The following is a 20,156-nucleotide window of genomic DNA, read 5'->3' as shown; positions in this document are numbered from 1 at the left end:
CACGTGCCACCATGCCTGGCTAATTTTTTTTTTATTTTTAGTAGAGATGGGGTTTCACCACGTTGGTCAAGCTGGTCTCGAACTCCTGACCTCGTGATCCGCCCGCCTTGTGCTCTCAAAGTGCTGGGATTACAGGCGTGAGCCACCACGACCTGCCTTCCCTACAAGGCTTTCTTATCCCAGCCCAGTAAAAAGTCTTCCAGCAGTTGTAAAGAACCAAGCAAGGGGCTCTGTTCTCATGGTATTTACAATTATTTTGGCTGGGCATGGTGGCTCACACCTGTAATCCCAGCACTTTGGGAGGCTGAGGCAGGCAGATCATCTGAGGTCAGGAGTTTGAGATCAGCCTGGCCAACATGGTGAAACCCCGTCTCTACTAAAAATACAAAAAAATTAGCTGAGGGTGGTGGTGCATGCCTGTAATTCCAGCTACTCAGGAGGCTGAGGCAGGAGAATCACTGGAACCTGGGAGGCAGAAGTTACAGTGAGTCGGCACTGAGCCACTGCACTCCAGCCTGGGTGACAGAATGAGACTCCATCTCAAAAAACAAACAAATAAAAAAAAAACTATTTTGAGCCAATGTTCATAAATTAGGATACTTAGTTTTAAAACCTGGATTTCTGGGTTTTCTTAAAAAAAAAAAAAAAAAAAAACCCAGATCCAGCCTTGTGCAGCGACAACTGCTGGGGCTGAGGGGCGGCTGCCTCCTTCTTCTGGGGCAGGCCCCCCATGGCTGTACTCCTCATTCCCACCTGCTCCCTGTGAACCGGGGAACAGATCCCTGGAAAGGGGCAGCAGCTCTTACCATCCACCACCTCTGGACATCCGGTGGAAGATCCATGTTCTCTCGGGTCCAGACGGGGGAAATGTTGCCGTCAAAGTGGCTGTCAAACCAGTCGGAGGCACCGGCGTCGCCCATGCAGCGGCGACAGGCGCAGCTCTTGCCTGAGAGCCCCTCCTTGCTGAGGCGCTGCAGGCCGGCATAGCCAGGCACCAACTTCACCCGGTGCGACCCATCCAGGGCCCCCGAGTCCATGTAGGGCAGCGTGGCCATGCTGTGGTGCGAGTAGGTGAAGAGCAGGGACATGATGAACACCAGCAGGAAGGCCACGGAGAGGAACCACACCCGCAGGGAGCACTTCATGGTGCCAGCAGGCAGGTGGCGGTCACCGTGGCCACTCTTTTCCCAGCCCACTGAGGGGCCAGCCACGGCGTAGCTTGCCTATTGTGGCACCACATGCAAAGGGCATAGGGGCACGTGCTGCAGCAGGGGACAGTGGCAGGGGTCCCTTGCCACGCCCTCCCTCAATGTGGGGAGAACACACGTTGGCAGGAGTGGCTGTCCTGTCCCTGAGTCAGGCAGGGCCCCTGCTTAGGGCTTCATCGGGTCTCTCCGTCACTAGCTGGGCCACAGAGGCTCTGCCTCTCCCGCCACCCTGATGAGGGGGAGGTCAGTCCATTGCAGCCCTCTAGTCCCTTGGGATTGCTGGCTGCCAGCTCTAGGGGTCCCCCTTTTTGGCGGCTTGAAATAATCCAGTCTGGAGCAGTCGGGGTCCTTGTGGTTCATGAGCAGACAATGAGGCAGCCCCTCGTCCCTGGCAGCAGGGAAGCCCTAGAACTCCAATCACAACAGAGAGCACATGGGCTTCAGGGAACTTGGGTTCCATGCAAGCATTGTCCCACCTCCTGGCCCAAAACCTCTGCCAGAAGAGGGGAGCCAGACCCCAAACCTGAGAGGAGAAAAACAGGACGCGCTATGAGTGTGGGAAAACTCCGCTGCAAGATCGAGATCCTTTTCGCGGTAGGTCCTGCCCTACTGTTTCCCATCTGAGGTGCTGGTCCCTTCTCCTCGTGGCCCCAGCCCCAGCTGCAGTTGCATAGGGGTCGCAAAGCTCCTACTGTGGCTGTGGGGTCTTCTGGCGCTGGGAACAGCTGCTGTTCAGCGGGGCACTGTGTCCAATACCATCTGGGTCAGGCGAGCGTGTGCTGAGCTCCCCACCAGGGTCCAGGTCTCCTTCCTAATATTCCTGGCCCGGGTTCAGCAGCTGCTCTGCCCATCTCCGCTCCCCCGGGGCCAGCCTATCCTCCTGTTAGCTCGCAGTAATCCCCTGGCAGATTCCCCTTCACATGTCAGGCGCCAGGCTGCCACAGCACGACCCTAGAATGGCAGAGAGGAGAAATAGTGTGCAGATGAATCGCACGGGCACCAGGCTTTGTCTCAGCCCTACCCCAAGTCCCAGAGGGGACAAAGCTAGCAGCCCCACCCCAAGTCCCAGAGGGGACAAAGCTAGCAGCCCCACCCCAAGTCCCAGAGGGGACAAAGCTAGCCCACTTAATCAGAGGGTGGACATGACCAAGGGCTCTGCCCTCTAGCTGCACAGATAGCATCACTCTGTGGGACTCCAGGGCCTGGAGGACTAGATTGGCCCAGGGTCTTCACTTCTTAGCCAAAGGGTAAACAAGGAGTCAAGTGATTTTCCCTAAGCCACATGCTTTCAGATTTAGAAAGTTCCTAGCCCAGCTATGTACAGTTAATTTCAGGTGAAAAGTCAGAGAAAACAGTCCAGAGAAGATCCCAGGAGACTATGGACACTGACTGCCCCCCACAGCGCTCTCTGGAGCCTGTCAGTGCCTGCAGAGGCCTCTGCCAGTCAGAAGGGAGGGCTGGCCGGTCTCTGACCGTCCCTCTTCTCTCGACTGTGGATTATCAATGAGGCATTGCTGGGTCCACTCAGTGAACCATGAACAGTCCTGTCAGCTCCGCCGTTGGGGGAGAACCTGGCTGTGTCAGGAGGTGTGGTTGCTGGGCTTGGTCCTGCCCCCGGACAGCCCTGAGGGCAGTTGCCTACATCCATCTGTACATTATGGACAAAGTGAATGCCAGGGTCCCTGGTAGCACTAACAGCCTGAGGCCCTATGCTGCCCTTGCAGGCAAGAACAGGGAGAAGAGGTCACTTGTAGGCAGTTTGGGTCTCAGCCATAAGGAAAGGAACTCGGATCCAGGCCAGACGCAAGGGAGCCACAAGAGGTGAGAGGAACGCTGAGAAGGGAACCCCTGAGCACTGGCTCTGTGCCGTGGGAATCTTGCAAAGCTGGCTGCCTCGCCTCTCCCCAGCTCCCCTCCAAATCCGCCTAGCAGCACTGCTGACCTAGCCCCTGGGCCTCTCAGTGCAGCCCTGTTCCCTGTCCTTGTTGAAGCCTCCAGCCCACTTTTGGGGTCTCCTTTCTGCTTCCAGAAGCTGCAGATAAGGCCTCTCAGGCTCTGTGTCCGAGAAAACCTAGCTGCCCCTCCATTTGTGGCCACATAGCCAGCAGGGAATAGAACGAGCATACTGCAGTAAGGACATCATTCTGGATGGGAAAATGATGTTCACAAAAGCAGAGGAACTTACCTAAGGTCACGACCTTGTGAGTGGAGGTGACTGTGGGATAGGCCAGGGCACAGAAAGAAGGCTGTGGCCTCCCTGAACTACCCAGGGCTCAAGGGTGAGAGGGAAGGAGATGTGGAGTTGGCTTCTCAGGGTTGAAAGTGAAGCCCTGCCCACAGGCCTCACCAGGGCTCCTGGCCCTAATCCACGGAGACCCCAGCAGCACTGGCTCAAAGGTGCTTCTTCCAATGTTCTGCTATGCCCATTTAGCAGATCCCACTCTAGGCATGGCCTTGGCTGAACAGTCTGTAGACGGGAAGCCAGGTCCTTGTCTCCTCTCATTCTCCCTTTGCCTGCTGCATGCCCAACATGTAAGGAAAGAACTCGAGTTCTTTCAGGGTCCCACTCCCAGCTGCCTGTGACCTGAGGAGAGCCAGTCACGAGGCAGGTGGCCCTGGAAGACAGTGACTTTGCAGCTGATGGGATCGAGAGGTCCTGCCTGGGGAGACCTGGTTTCTGGCTGGGCAGCCCCGCAGTGGCCACTGAAGGCGGGGGCTGGGCAGAGCCGGCACAGGAGGCTTCCAAAGGAAGCAACTCAATCAGCGAAGTCATTAACTCCTTGGGATTCTAAATCAATGCAGGGGGCACCCGAAGGAACTGCACTGCCTGTTGGGGAGGGGAAAATCCCTGGTTGTGACATGTCTGGAAAGAGCAGAGAAGTAGAGCATCTGACAAAGGCCCTTGCTTTGGGAACCCCAGGTCCAGGTGTTACTTCGAACATAGGCTGCTCAGCTTGTTGTGGTGAGGGCAAATGGAGCCATGGGGAGGAGCTAAAAAAAAATCAGAGGCCCCCAAACACGCACTAAAAATCCCAAAAGTGACCTGGCACTGACCCTCTCACAGTTCATTTCTACCTGTGCCCCTCAGCTGCCCACCACGTCATGGGCTTGCTCCCCTTCACAGCTACTCAGATCATTCATGATAACCCCATGTGCACCTCAATATAAACAGCTCAGAGGAGGCCGGCCCAATGGCTCATGCCTGTAATCCCACCACTTTGGGAGCCTGAGGTGGGTGGATCACCAGAGGTCAGGAGTTCAAGACGAGCCTGGCCAACACATGGTGAAACCCCATCTCTACTAAAAATACAAAAAATCAGCCAGGCGTTGTGGTGGCCACCTATAATTCCAGCTATGCGGGAGGCTGAGGCAGGAGAATCACATGAACCCAGGAGGCGGAGGTTGCAGTGAGCCAAGATCACGCCATTGTACTCCAGCCTGGGCGACAAGAGCAAAACTCCGCCTCAAAAAAAAAAAAAAAAAAGGCCAGGCATGCTGGCTTAAGCCTGTAATCCAGCACTTTGGGAGGCCGAGGCGGTTGGATCACCTGAGCTTGGGAGTTCGAGACCACCCTGACCAACATGAAGAAATCTCATCTCTACTAAAAATACAAAATTACCCGGGCATGGTGGCACATGCCAGCTACTCGGGATGCTGAGGCAGGAGAATCACTTGAATCCAGGAGGGGGAGATCGCGCCAATGCACTCTAGCCTGGGCAACAAGAGCGAAACTCTGCCTCAAAAAAAAAAAAAAAAAGAATGGATAAATTGTGGTGAATTTTATACCATGTAGTAAAATGAATGAACTCCAGTTTCAGACATTAACAGGGATTAATATGGCCAAAAAATATTCTATCGAGCAAAGAGAGAAGTCATGGATAAATGATCACAGGATAAATCCATGAAAAGCTAAAAAATATGCAAAGCTAAGAAAGACATTTTCTATGCCTCTCTATAAAGATACTAATAGAGAAAATCAAGGAAACAACACAAAATTCAGGGAATTCCTCTGGAAGGGGAAGAGAGGTAGATGAAATAAGGAGGGCTGAAGAGGCTTCAGGTGTATTGGGTACCTCGTAATCCAGGTGGTGGGTACAGAAGTATTTTTTTTTCTTTTGAGACAGAGTCTTTCTCTATCACTAGGCTGGAGTGCAGTGGCATGATCTTGGCTCACTGCAGCCTCTGCCTCCTGGGTTCAAACGATTCTCCTGTCTCAGCCTCCCAAGTAGCTGGGATTACAGGCATGTGCCACCACACCCAGCTAATTTTTTGTATTTTTAGTAGAGATGGGGTTTCACTATGCTGGCCAGGCTGATCTTCAACTCCTGACCTCAGGTGATCCACCCACCTCGACCTCCCAAAGTGCTGGGATTACAGGCATGAGCCACTGCGCCCAGCCATGGAGTATTTCTTATGTTTACTCTTTAAAGAGCACAAATACGATATGTACTACTTTGAGTGTATGATGCATTTTGTAGTAAAATCTAAAATGCTTTTAGGTTAAAACATGTTTTATTACAGGACTACTCTGGCTGTTGCGTAAGACTAGCAGGGAGACCAGAAAGGAACTGCTGCAATATCCCAGGTGGTGGAGGTGGTGAGAAATGGCTGGATGTACTCTGACAGGCTTAACTAGTAGGGTAGTTGGAGGGTACAAGGAGGGGGCCCATGGGGAAGGGAAGAGGGGAGCAGGGTGGGAAGAGGAAGACAGGAATCAGGGAGACATGGAGGCTGTGGCCTGAGCAACCTGGTGGATGGGGGTGCCATTCACTATACAGAAAAGACAGAAAATTAATGGGTTTGGCTGAGAAAAAACAAAAGTTCTGGTTAAATTTAAGATGTCTTTCAGGCCAGGTGTGGTGGCTCATGTCTGTAATCCCAACATTTTGGGAGGCCAAGGCAGGAGGAATCACTTGAGGTCAGGAGTTTGAGACCAGCCTGGGCAATACAGCAAGACTCCATCTCTACAAAAAAGGAAAAACGATGGGCACGGAGGCTCACGCCTGTAATCCCAACACTTTGGGAGGTCGAGGCGGGCGGATCATGAGGTCGGGAGATTGAGACCTTCCTGGCCAACATGGCAAAACCCCGTCTCTACTAAAAATACAAAAAATTAGCTGGGCGTGGTGATGGGTGCCTGTAATCCCAGCTACTCGGGAAGCTGAGGCAGAAGAATTGCTTGAACCAGGGAGTCGGAGGTTGCGTGAGCTGGGATCGCACCACTGCACTCCAGCCTGGTGACAGAGTGAGACTCCGTCTCAAGGAAACAAACAAAAAAGTAAAAACATTAGCTGGGCATGGTGGCATGTGCCTGTAGTCCTACCTACTCAGGAGGCTTAGGCATAAGGATCACTTGAGCCCAGGAGTTCAAGGTTGCAGTGAGCCGTGATCATGCCATGGCACTCCAGGATGGGTGACAGAGTGATACCCCAACTCAAAAAAAGAAAAGAAAGTTTTTTAGACATCCACATGCAGATGGAAACAGGCAGTTGGACACACCTGTCTGAAGCTCATGGGTGAGGTCAGAGTTAGAGGGATATATCTGAGAGTCATCAGAGTACAGTTCATTCTTAAAACTACAGGACCAGAAGAAATGATCTAGGTAGGGTCTGCCACAGACAAGAGTAGGCAATTCAGGACAGAGCCTGGGGCACTCTGCTGTCTAAAAGAGAAGCCAGGAAATAAACAGCCAGTGAGGCAGGGGGAAAAACAGCCCTGCATCTGGGATGCCAAGAGAAGAAAGTTTCGAGAATGAAGGACGAATTAACAGTGTCAAGTGTTTGAAAAAGTAAGGTGAGGACTGAGAACTGACCACTGGATGGAGGGCAGTGGTGACCTTCACAATGACTGATCCAGGGGTATCACGAGGATCAAGCACAGGAAAAGATGTTCAACGTCATTAATCATCAGGGAAATGCAAATCAAAACCACAATCAGATACCACTTCCTGCCCATCAGGGTGGCTGTAATCAACAAGACAGATAATAACCGGTGTTAGTGAGGACGTAGAGACATTGGAACCCTCAGACTTTGCTACTGGGAATGTGAAATGGTGCAGTCGCTTTGGGAAACAGTCTGGCAGTTCCTCAAAAGATTAAATGTACAGTCACCATAATATATGACTCAGCAATTCCACTTCTAGGTATATACTCAAGAGAAACGAAAACTTAGGTTCACATAAAAACTTGTACACACGGCCGGGCACGGTGGCTCACGCCTATAATCCCAGCACTTTGGGAGGCCAAGATGGGTGGATCACGAGGTCAAGAGATCAAGACCATCTGGCCAACTTAGTGAAACCCCATCTCTGTTATAAATACAAAAATTAGCTGGGCATGGTTGGTATGCGCCTGTAGTCCCAGCCACTCAGGAGGCTGAGGCAGGAGAATCACTTGAACTTGGGAGGCAGAGGTTGCAGTGAGCCGAGATCGCACCACTGCACTCCAGCCTGGCAACAGAGCGAGACTCCATCTCAAAAAACAAAAACAAAAAAAAAAAAAACTTGTACACAAATGATTTATGGCAGCATTATTCATAAGAGTGCCAATGTGGAAACAACTCAAAGTTCCATCAACCAATACATAAATACACAAAATGTGGTATATCCATACAAGGGAGTATTATTCAGATATAAAAAGGAATCAAGTTCTGGTACTGCTACAGCATGGATGAACCTGAAAACCCCATGCTAAGTGAAAGGAGCCAGGCTCAGCCTGGTGTGGTGGCTCACGGCTGTAATCCCAGCACTTTGGGAGGCCGAGGCAGACGGATCACGAGGTCAGGAGATCAAGATCATCCTGGTTAAGACGGCGAAACCCCATCTCTACTAAAAACACAAAAAATTAGCCAGGCATAGTGGCGGGAGCCTGTAGTACCAGATACTCGGGAGGCTGAGGCAGGAGAATGGCATGAACCCGGGAGGCAGAGCTTGCAGTGAGCCGAGATCGCACCACTGCACTCCAGCCTGTGTGACAGAGTGAGACTCTGTCTTAAAAAAAAAAAAAAAAAAAAGTAGCCAGGCACAAAAGGCCCCATGCCGGATTATTTATGTAAAATGTACAGAATAGGCAAATCCATAGAGACAGACAGTAGGTTACCAGTTGCCAGGGGCTGGGGGATAGAGGAGAATGGGGAATGACTGCCAGTGGGTTGGAGTTTCCCTCTGGGGTGATATTCTAAAATTGTTTGTGGTGAATAGGTTAAAAGCCACAGACAGCCGGGTGTGGTGGCTCACACCTGTAATCCCAGCACTCTGGCAGGCCGAGGTGGGCAGATCACCTGGGGTCAGAAGTTCAAGATTGGCCTGGCCAACATGGTGAAACCCCGTCTTTACTAAAAATAACAAAACATAGCTGGGGGTGGTGGCGGGGCCAACATGGTGAAACCCCATGTCTACTAAAAATAACAAAAATTAGCCGGGGGGTGGTGGTGGGCACCTGTAGTCCCAGCTATTAGGGAGGCTGAGGCAGAAGAATTGCTTGAACCCGGGAGGTGGAGGTTGCAATGAGCTCAGATTGTGCCACTGCACTCCAGTCTGGGCTGGAGTGGGGGGCCGGGCACGGTGGCTCATACCTGTGATCTCAGCACTTTGGGATGCTGAGGGAGGCGGATCACCTGAGGTCAGGAGTTTGAGACCAGCTTGGCCAACATGGCAAAACCCCATCTCTACTAAAAATACAAAAATTAGCTGGGTGTAGTGGCATGAGCCTGTAATCCCGCTACTTCGGAGGCTGAGGCAAGAGACTCGCTTGAACCTGGGAGGTAGACATTGCGGTGAGCCACTATTGTGCCACTGCACTCCAGCCTGGGTGACAGAGTGAGACTGTCTCAAAAAAAAAAAAAAAAAAAAAAAGGAATGGGATGTAAGAGTTGAATGTGGAATGGAATTCAGCTGAGAGATGGTCCAGAATGTGTGTACACTGATGGAAATGAATTATTAGAGAAGCAGAAATTTATGATATAGGAAAAAGAGATGAACAGTGGAACAAAGGCTGGGAGCAGCAAGAGATGATGGCAACGAGTGTTGTCCTGGAGGGGCTACCTGGGGGACAGGTGGCAAAGCCGAGCAAGTGGCACAGACAGTGAGGAGGGTCCCTTTACTGTTGGGGTTGGAGATTTACAGAGAGACCAGATGTGAAATAGTCTTCTAAAAGAGAAAGAGAGTTACTAGGGAAATTTAGGAGGTGGCAAGACAACACTATGGCCTATTTTTTTTTTTCTTTTTTTTTTTTATGGAGTCTCACTCGGTTGCCCAGGCTGGAGTGCAGTGGCGTAATCCTGGCTCACTGCAACCTCCACCTCCTGGGTTCAAGCAATTCTCCTGCCCCAACCTCCCAAGCAGCTGGGACTATACGCCCGTGCCACCACGCCCAGCTAATTTTTGTATTTTCAGCAGAGATGGGGTTTCGCCATGTTGGCTAGGCTGGTCTCCAACTCCTGACCTCAAGTGATCCGCCTGCCTCGGCCTCCCCAGGTGCTGAGATTACAGGCGTGAGCCACTGTGCCAATACTAGTCTTCTAAGAAGTTTGTGGTCACAAATTTGGCAAATTTCGGGAGACCATTTATCAATAAATGTCCACTGAATGGCTGGTCCATGTCCAAGTTGCTGAGGCTGTCCAGAGGAACTAGCAGCCAGGATCCAGAGGTCAGGGGCAGCAAGGGCCTTGAAGACCCTGCCTTCCATCCTCAGGAGATGCAGCCAAAGGGCTACTTCCACCTCCCAGTACAAGGAACCTCAAAGGAGACCCTCACCAGCTCGCACGTAAATGGAAGGAAAAAACAAAAGCACCTGGTTGAGGAACAAAGCAAAGAGTGCCCCAAAAGAAGAACAGCAGGGACTGTTTTGGAGGCTATAGCAGCTTTAGAGCCAATTCTCGGTCAGATCCCAGGAGACAGCCATCAACAAATTAACCTAATGAAGCACAGGATAGCACCACCTCAGACCAGCACAGCTGAATACAACCTTCTTGGCATGCAGAGAAAAGAAACGCCAAAATAAGGCACTGAGCTGGGGGGATGGGTGCTGCTTGCCTCTGGGAGGGAGAGGAGAAAGACGAAAGATAAAGCCCCTCTCCATCCACTTACACAGAGCCTGAGGACATGTCCCAAAGCTCATTCTAAAGGCATGAAGCCACTGCCTACTGCTCCAATGGCCCGATGCTTTATGAACCTCTGAGCATTTTCGGGGGATAGTCTCTCATTTAGTATGCACAGGAGTCCCAGGACCAGCTGAACAAGGTCAGCCAGGCAGAAGTGAAGATGCTTTAACGCCCCGCCAGGTCTGATGACTTCAAGCCCAGAGCTCCTTCCACAGCCCCCGGTACCGTCCTAAAGCACTCTTCCACTAACTGGGGTACAACCATCAAAACATTCGCTGTGCCCCAGATCCCTGCCAGCCTAGCAACCCAGAACACTCCCTGCCTCCTGGGTGGGAGGCAGCACCCAAACCAGGCAGAAGGAGCTGGGGCGGAGGCGGGCGGGGCGGGGAGGGGCGGGGCGGGGCAGGTGGCCAGTTACCGAAAGCCCCTCCCTCCCCGACAACTCAAAAGCAGTGAGGCCTGTCCTTGACCTGAGAATGGGCCGCTTCGCCACCCTGCTTGGTTAACTGAAGTCACTCGCATTGCAACACCCTGGTATCAGCCTCTAGCACAGACCCCTCAGTGCTACCCTAGGGACTGAAGCCTTTTCCACTCCCCAGCACCAAACCCTCGGGCAGCCCCTCCCTTCCTGCAGAACATCCAGCTTTGACTTTATATCCAGCTGAAATCTCAGCTCTGGTACCTCTGATGCCGCCCAGAGTTTGTAGCCAGAAACCCAGAAGGCAAGAGCTAACACACTTCTTCAAACCAAGAGCGTAACTTTGGCTTTCAATGAAGTCCTAGAGAAATAAATTGTCAGTCTTCACTGGACGAGGATCGAGGCTGCACCCTAACAGCCTCTTTCTGTAGGAGATAGCTCAAAGAAACAAAAAAAAGGAAAGAAAAAATAAAGAAACGGCCTCTAAGAGGAGGAAGCTAGGCTCTGAGGCACTGGGAGGGGGTGCGGCAGGGGAGTTGGGATGAAGGGTCCCTTCAGATCCACCACCTGTTACCTCAGGAGGGAGCCCCACTGTGTTTTGAGTCGGGGTGGGCAGGGGGAAATCCAGTATCTTGCTCTACCTATCTACACTAAGGCATGAAGTAACGTCTAGGAAAACGGTTCTCGGCCGGTTGTGGTGGCTCACACCTATAATCTCAGCACTTTGGGAGACTGAGGCTGGATGATCGCTTCAGTCCAGGGGTTGGAGCCTGGGCAACAGAGTGAGACCTCATCTCTATTTTATGAAAAAAGTTCAAACCACCTGTGTGGGGAAGACCAGGTCTCTCCACATTCTAGACAGCTTCCCGCCTCTGGCGGCTTTTTGTGTTTTTTTTGAGACAGAGTTTTGCTCTTATTGCCCAGACTGGAGTGCAATGGAGCGATCTCGGCTCACCGCAACCTCCATTTCCCAGGTTCAAGCGATTCTCCTGGCTCGGCCTCCTGAGTAGCTGGGATTACAGGCATGCGCCACCACGCCTAGCTAATTTTGTATTTTTAGTCGAGATGGGGTTTAACCATGTTGGTCAGGCTGGTCTCAAACTCCCAACCTCAGGTGTTCCGCCCACCTGGGCCTCCCAAAGTGCTGGGATTACAGGCGTGAGCCACTGTGCCCGGGCTTTTTCCTGGTTTTTGAGACAGGATCTCACTCTGCTGCCCAGACTGGAAGGCCAGTGGCGCAATCACAGCTGACTGTAGACTCGACCTCCTGGGCTCAAATGATCCTACCTCGGGCCCCTGAGTAGCTAGGACCATAGGCATACGCCACCAGAACTGGCTAAATTTTTTTTTTTTTTTTTTTAAGACAGGGTCTTGCTATGTTCCCCAGGATGGACTTGAACTCTCAGACTCCTGCCTCAGCCTCCCAAGTAGCTGGGACTACAGGTGTGCACTACTTTTGTTGGTTTTTTTTGTTGTTGTTGTAGAGATGATGTCTTGCTATGTTGCCCAGGCTGACCTCCAACTCCTGTTCTCAAATGATCCTCCCAACTTGGCCTCCCAAAGAGCTGAGATTACAGTTATGAGCCACCTTGCTCAGCCCTCAGACTTCTTTGCTTTTTATTTCACCTGATACTGTTGTTTTCAAATAGATGAGTTTAATCCATTTCACTTGGACTTACATTACTATCTTAATCAGTGTTTTGTCTACTATTTTTTCTTTAGTTTTTTTTTCTTTTCCTGACTTGGGTTGACATATTATCTTCACCCTCACCACTTTTTTTTTTTTTTTTTGAGACGGAGTCTCACCCTGTCACCCAGGCTGGAGTGCAGTGGCTTGATCTCAGCTCACTGCAAGCTCCGCCTCCCAGGTTTACGCCATTCTCCTGCCTCAGCCTCCCAAGTAGCTGGGACCATAGGTGCCCACCACCATGCCCGGCTAATTTTTTTTTGTATTTTTAGTAGGGACAGGGCTTCACCATGTTAGCCAGGATGGTCTTGATCTCCTGACCTCGTGATCCGCCTACCTCGGCCTCCCAAAGTGCTGGGATTACAGGCGTGAGCCACCGCGCCCGGCCAACCCTCACCATTTCTTTTCCCCCTCCTGGTTTGGAAATTATATTACTTTTTTTTTAGTGATTAATCTTATATTGTTGGCATATGTACATTTTCTTGATGAAGTCTTCAGTTTTTCAGTAATGCCATTCTCTTAACAAGGCAGAAATTTGGTGTGGCTTAACAATAAAATTCTCTATTCTTATTCTTCCTTGGTAATGTGGTCAACAATTCTAGTTTTCCCTTAAAAAAAAAAATTAAAAGCCCATTTAGAGATCCTGTTTTGTTTTTTTTTTTTTTTCTCTCTGTGTTTTGCCGTCTGTAGCAGACACTATTGGCTGCCTATCAGTGGCCACTCTCTTTCTTGCTTGCCAACAGAATCCTGATTTGTTTGGGCAGCTAAGGACCCAGTCCTGGCAGATGATGCAAGACTGGCCAAAGTCAGCCAGAGCCAACCACAGCAAGCCTGTCCCTTTTTCACCAGGAATTGGTTTGAGGATGGACCAGCTCAGGTCAATGAGACCCAAGGGAGTATGTGTTAGGGCCATCTTGGAAAGATTTTCCTTTCCAAATAAGCAGCCGGGTGCAGTGGCTCACAACTGTAATCCCAGTGCTTTGGGAGGCCGAGGCAGGCACATCACCTGAGGTCAGGAGTTCGAGACCAGCCTGAGCAACATGGTGAAACCCCATCTCTACTAAAAATACAAAAATTAGCTGGGCGTGGGGGCAAGTACTTGTAATTCCAGCTACTCAGGAGGCTAAGGCACGAGAATCACTTGAACCCGGGAGGTGGAAGTTGAAGTGGGCGGAGCGGAGATCACACCTTCCAGCCTGGATGACAGTGACTGCAATAAAAAAAAAAAAAAAAAAAAAAAAAAAAGCAGCAGCACATGAAGAAAAAGCTTCCTTTCTCCTAGGATCTCTGTGCCTTCCTGCCCAGGATGTTACAGGGTGATGATATAATGTCTGGAGCTATGGCAGCCATCTCACTACCATGAGAGACATCTTGCACTCTCGGATGGCAGAGTAGAAAGATCGAGGGTCTGGCCGGGCGCGGTGGCTCACGCCTGTAATCCCAGCACTTTGGGAGGCCGAGGCGGGTGGATCACGAGGTCAGGAGATCGAGACCACGGTGAAACCCCGTCTCTACTAAAAATACAAAAAATTAGCTGGGCGCGGTGGTGGGTGCCCTAGTCCCAGCTACTCGGCAGGCTGAGGCAGGAGAATGGTGTGAACCCGAGAGGCGGAGCTTGCAGTGAGCCGAGATCGCACCACTGCACTCCAGCCTGGGCAACAGTGAGACTCCATCTCAAAAAAAAAAAAAAAAAAAAAAGGGAAGATCGAGGGTCCTTCATGTTTCTATGTGACCTACTGCCCCAACCCTGGAACTAATGACCTCCACACTTCTTGTTATAAACTAATCCAGTGTTTTCCATTTTAAGTCATTGTGGGTTACTCTGCTACTTGCATCCTAATATATTGTTCATAGTTAATTCAGGCCGGGCACAGTGGCTCACACCTGTAATCCCAGCACTTTGGGAGGCTAAGGCAGGCGGATCACCTGAAGCTGGGTGTTCGAGAGCAGCCTGACCAACATGGAGAAACCCCGTCTCTACTGAAAATACAAAATTCGCCGGGTGTGGTGGCACATGCCTGTAATCCCAGCTACTCGGGAGGGTGAGGTGGGAGAATTGTTTGAACCCGAGAGGCAGAGGTTGCGGTGAGCCGAGATCGCGCCATTGCACTCCAGCCTGGGCAACAAGAGCAAAACTCCGTCTCAAAAAAAAAAAAATAGTTAATTCAATTTACCAACATAATGTGTCCACTTCTGTGCTCACTGTTGGCACCAACAACCTGCTCTTTCTTCAGGGGTTTACTTTTCTTCTTACTGAAGTACATCTGTAACCATTCTTTCAGCAAAGGTCTGTAGGTGATAAAACTGTCTTAGCCTGTCCAAAAATACCTTTATTTTACCTCATTCTTGAATGATAGCTGGCTATGGAATTCTAAGTTGACAAGGAGCTTCTCTAAGACATTCTTCTATTGTTTTCTGGCATCCAATGTTGATAAGATGTTATTTGTGATCTAACTGTCAATTCTTTGAATTCTTTCTTACCTCCAGTAGTTTTTAACTCTCTTGGTCTGGTCAGGTATGGCGGCTCATGCCTGTAATCCTAGCACTTTAGGAGACCACGGTGGGCAGGTTGCTTGAGCAGGAGTTTGAGACCAACCTGGGCAACACGACAACACCCTAACTCTACAAAAAATACAAAAATTAGCCGGGCGTGGTGGCATGTTTCTTTTTTTTTTTTTTTTTTTTTTTTTTTGAGACGGAGTCTCACTCTGTCGCCCAGGCTGGAGTGCAGTGGCGCAATCTCGGCTCACTATAAGCTCCGCCTCCCGGGTTCACGCCATTCTCCTGCCTCAGCCTCTCCGAATAGCTGGGACTACAGGCGCCTGCCACCACGCCCGGCTAATTTTTTTTTTTGTATTTTTAGTAGAGACGGGGTTTCACCGTGGTCTCGATCTCCTGACCTCGTGATTCACCCGCCTCGGCCTCCCAAAGTGCTGGGATTACAAGCGTGAGCCACTGCGCCCGGTGGCATGTTTCTGTAGGCCCAGCTACTCAGGAGGCTGAGGTGGGAGGATCACCTGAGCCTGGCAGGTCAAGGCCACAGTGAGCCGTGATTGCGCCACTGTCGTCCAACCTGGCCTCAAAAAGCAAAATAAAGTTATATTATTATCTGCAGTTTCGCTGTATTAAATCTAGTGACATATTATTTATCCTGTTTGATGTTCATGCTGTTTTTTCGAATCTGAAATTTCAAGCCATTATCTCTTTAAATATTATTTCTAGACTGGGCACGGTGGCTCATACCTGTAATCCCAGCATTTTTAGAGGCCTAAGCAGGCGGATCACTTGAGCTCAGGAGTTCGAGACCAGCTTAGGCAACATGGCAAAACCCCGTCTCTATAATAAAAAAATAAAAAAATTAAGCATGGTAGCGCACGCCTGTGGTCCCAGAAAGTCAAGAGGCTAAGGTGAAAGGATGGCTTGAGGCTGGGCACAGTGGCTCACACCTGTAATCCCAGTACTTTGGGAGGCCGAGGCAGGTGGATCAGCTGAGATCAGGAGTTCATGACCAGCCTGGCCAACGTGGTGAAATCCCGTATCTACTAATAATACAAAAAATAAGCTGGGCATGGTGGCAGATGCCTGTAATCCTAGCTACTCGGGAGGCTGAGGCAGGAGACTCACTTGAACCCGGGAGGCAGAGGTTGCAGTGAGCTAAGATCCGGCCACTGCACTCCAGCCTGGGCAACAAGAATGAAATTCTGTCTCCAAAAAAAAAAAAAAAAAAAAGTTAGCTGGGCATGGTGGCAAGTGCCTACAGCCCTAGCTACTTGGGAAGCTGAGGGAGCAGGATCATTTGAACCAGGGAGGTCAAGGCTGCACTGAGCCATGATCATGCCACTGCACACCAGCCTAGGCAACAGAGTGAGACTCTCTGTCTCTATAAAAAATAAAAAGCTGGCCAGGCGCGGTGGCTCACACCTGTAATCCCAGCATTTTGGGCGGCCGAAGTAGACAGATCACCTGAGGTCAGGAGTTCAAGACCAGCCTGACCAACATGGAGAAACCCGTCTCTACTAAAAATACAAAAAAAAAAAAAATTAGCCAGGCGTGGTTGCGCATGCCTGTGATCTCAGCTACTCCGGAGGCTGAGGCAGGAGAATTGCTGGAGCCCAGGAGGCAGAGGTTGCAGTGAGCAGAGATCATGCCATTGCACTCCAGTCTGGGCAACAAGAGCGAACTCCATCTCAAAAATAATAATAATAATAATAAATAAATAAATAAATAAAAACTTTAGCCCCAGGAAATGGTCAGTAGCAACTTTTCTCAGGCTACTGTCCAGCTGTGGATTCAAGCAATTTCCTAGCTCTAATTCCAAGCTCCAAGTGGAACACTTTATAGCTCTGTTATCCCAAATTTCTGCTTCCAGACTCAGAGACCAGCAGGCCTGCAGCTTCAGCCTGGCTTTCTTCTTTGTGTTCTTGTCTATTTCTCATCCACAGGGATATTTATCATGTTGAGTGTGGTGGGGGGTAGAAAAGCGGGGGCATGCATGAATATGTTTTTAGAATTTTATCTTTTTATGTATTACTGCTATGTGTTTAGAGTACAAATTTACAGTGCCATCTTGACTGGATGAATTGGATTTAACTATTCGTACCAGGAAACTGGGCATCCCTGCCAATACTAATCTCTTGGGAACAGGTATCAAACCATCTCTAACAAGATTCATAGAACTCTAGCCAACACAATGAGGGAAGGAGACTGAGATACCCTGGGGTCAACTGAAGAAAGGCCCAATTGAAACTGCTCTCCCATTCCCACTGCTACCTTCATTCCAGTCCACAGAAGGATAAGGGCAGGGCGTGCAGACATGCAAACGGGATCTTTCAGATGTGGTCTGGGCAGGCCTTCACTGACCCAGGTAACACGGACCTTCAGCCTCTTCCACACCATTTGCCCACTTCAGTCTTTCACCTGACTAGTGACAACTGCACACTGGCCAAACAAACACCCCTGATGGAAGGCCCATCTGACACTCTTCAAGTCCCCAGTCTGCCAGCACAGGCCCAGCCTGAAGTTCCACTGAAAATCAGAACAATTGATTCAGGAGCCAAATTCTAGTCTAGACTGTTACCAAGCAGCCAAACAGGTTACTTTTAATTTCCAGGCCAAGATTCTTTTTATTTTTGAGATGGAGTCTCACTCTGTCATCCAGGCTGTAGTGCAGCAGTGTGATCTCAGCTTACTCTAAACTCCGCCTCCTGGGTTCAAGTGATACTTCTGACTCAGCCTCCCAAGTAGCTGGGACTACAGGCGCCCACCACCATGCCTAGATAATTTTTCTATTTTTATTTATTTATTTTATTTATTTATTTTTTTTTTGAGACGGAGTCTCACTCTGTCACCCAGGCTGGAGTACAGTGGCACAATCTCGGCTCACTGCAAGCTCCACCTCCCGGGTTCACGCCATTCTCCCACATCAGCCTCCCGAGTAGCTGGGACTACAGGCATCCGCCACCACACCTGGCTAATTTTTTGTATTTTTTAGTAGAGACGGGGTTTCACCATGTTAGCCAGGATGGTCTGGATCTCCTTACCTCATCATCCACCTGCCTTGGCCTCCCAAAGTGCTGGGATTACAGGCGTGAGCCACCGCGCCCAGACAATTTTTTTATTATTAGTAGAGATGGGGTTTCACCATGTTGGCCAGGCTGGTCTCAAATTCCTGACTGTTAGGGACAAGCTGCCCCAGGACCACCCCCCACGACAATGCAGCTGACCCTTACCCTGAATACTCTGCAGCTGCATTCCTGAACCCTTATCTAGGCGCCACAGCAAGTCACCAAACTTACTAGATTACAGCCCTCCAGGCGGCACGGGGAAGGTCACAAGAAAGGGATAAACCTAAGAGGGATACACCCTCTTGTAAATTCCTATTTTCACGAGATAATATATTGTAAGCCGGTCACGAGAAGATATGTAGTAAAGTTAACTGACAAATAACCCCAGGGTGTTTCTCTCTCTCTCTCTCTCCGTCTCCCCGGTTCAAGTTATTCTCCTGCCTCAGCCTCCTGAGTAGCCGGGACTACAGGAGTGTGCCACCACACCTGGCTAATTTTTCTATTTAGTAGAGATGGGGTTTCACCATGTTGGCTAGGCTGGTCTCAAATTCCTGACTTCAAGTGATCTACCCACCTCGGCCTCCCAAAGTGCTGGGATTACAGGCGTTGAGCCACCGTGCCCAGCTTCCAAGATTCTTTTTTTTTTTCTGAGAGTCTCGCTCAGTCACCCAGCCTGGAGTGCAGTGGCACATCTTGGCATCTTGGCTCACCGCAACCTCTGCCTCCCGGGTTCAAGTGATTCTCCTGCCTCAGCCTCCTGAATAGCTGGGACTACAGGCACGCGCCACCACGCCCGGCTAATTTTTGTATTTTTAGTAGAGATGGGGTTTCACCATGTTGCCTAGGCTGGTCTTCAATTCCTGACTTCAAGTGATCCACCCACCTCGGCCTCCCAAAGTGCTGTGATTACAGGAGTGAGCCACCGAGCCTAGCTTTCAAGATTCTTTAACAATCAAAAGGAAGCAATCCTACCCCCACTCTCTTCCTCCCAGATGATCGCAGTGTTGGTTACTGCTGACCACCACGTGATTTCCAGTTTTACCTATTTCTTTCAGCTGCTAATGTATTTCAAAAGCATGAGATGGGGTGCCATTATTCATGTGGCGAGGTCAAGATCTTAACATAAATAGCATTCAGAGATGCCCAAACCAGCTTCTCCTCCCCAGCATCATCTCTTATCGGACCCTATTCTCTAAGGTTTACAAACTAATTTGGATCCCAAGCCAGATCTGGCCCACATCTATTAACTGAAACTAAAAAGACATGTATGTGTCTCTCACTTATAAGAACCCTAAGAACTCTCAAGGTACAGAGACAATGCTATTTAATTCCTCATCTCTGTACCACTGTAGTGCCTAGCACTGTCCTGCATATAGGAGGCATCAATAAATGTTTGCCCAACTGAGTATCATCTCTCTACGTAAGCCCAGGGCTATAAAAATCAAAAGAAATGATGGTTATAAAAAATGCTTTGAAACCATTATTATGAATTATATAAGTATGCATATGAAAGTGATAATTATATTCTGCCCTCACTTTTCCATCTCTGACATTCTAGAAGTGAGAGCTTTCTCTAACTTCTCCTGGACCACCCAGAAACATGAGGCCTCAGGTACAAACCAGATTGAGCAAATCTGAGCCTGTGGGAAAGGGGTGTGCGTGTAAAGCTGAAGCAGGTGCCTGGACCACAGCAGGGACAGTGGGAGCGTGCTGCTCTTAAGGGCCCGGCAACAGACACCCAGCACAGCTGCTGACCTGGAACTCCTGCAGCTTACTCCCCTAAGCACCACAGGCTGCAGTCCTCCCAGCTGGGGCTTTCCAGATCGCTCACCTGTTCACCTCAGCTCAAAGCATCTCCAGATGAACAAAGTACCTAGAAAAACTTGGATTCACATTGTGGGTTTGCCACTTGTCAGCTATTGACTATGTAACTTCTCTCATGGTCCTGATCTGTGCAATGGGAACAGCGCCCATCTCGAAGGGGTTCCGTGAGGATTATGTAAAGGCACACATAAAGCTCTACCTCCATGGCTATGGTCCTGGGTTGGGCAGATTGAGGGCCACAGCTCTGCAGGAGCCCCATGGCATCACAAGGAAGGCACAAACCCCTCCCGCACAGCCCTGACTCTGGCTCCACAGCACCCCAGCCCCGCCCCGCCTTCCCAGCCCCCGCTTCCCAC

General features: G+C 50.1%; 1 protein-coding gene across 4 annotated transcripts in view; it reads right to left on the bottom strand.

Moving 5' to 3' along the window:
- ST3GAL2 (ST3 beta-galactoside alpha-2,3-sialyltransferase 2) overlaps positions 1-20,156 on the bottom strand; it is a 67,067-nt gene that overhangs the window by 22,816 nt on the left and 24,095 nt on the right. For 3 of the 4 annotated variants that reach the window (XR_009214249.1, XR_009214248.1, XM_032157876.2), the window contains exon 2: positions 807-2,159. Coding sequence is in view for 2 of the 4 variants with exons in the window: in XM_032157876.2 (XP_032013767.1) it covers positions 807-1,145 (339 nt within the window). In the remaining 2 variants the exon portion in view is untranslated. Of the gene's footprint in view, positions 1-806; positions 2,160-7,020; positions 7,344-20,156 lie in introns of those variants that run through there. The other variant, XM_032157877.3, reaches the window with a different exon arrangement.

Source organism: Hylobates moloch, unplaced genomic scaffold (assembly GCF_009828535.3).
Source record: "Hylobates moloch isolate HMO894 unplaced genomic scaffold, HMol_V3 SCAFFOLD_6, whole genome shotgun sequence".
In the NCBI taxonomy this organism is placed as follows: Eukaryota; Metazoa; Chordata; class Mammalia; order Primates; family Hylobatidae; genus Hylobates; species Hylobates moloch.
Note: the sequence above shows the minus strand (reverse complement) of the source record. Positions and strands in the feature narration are given on the sequence as shown.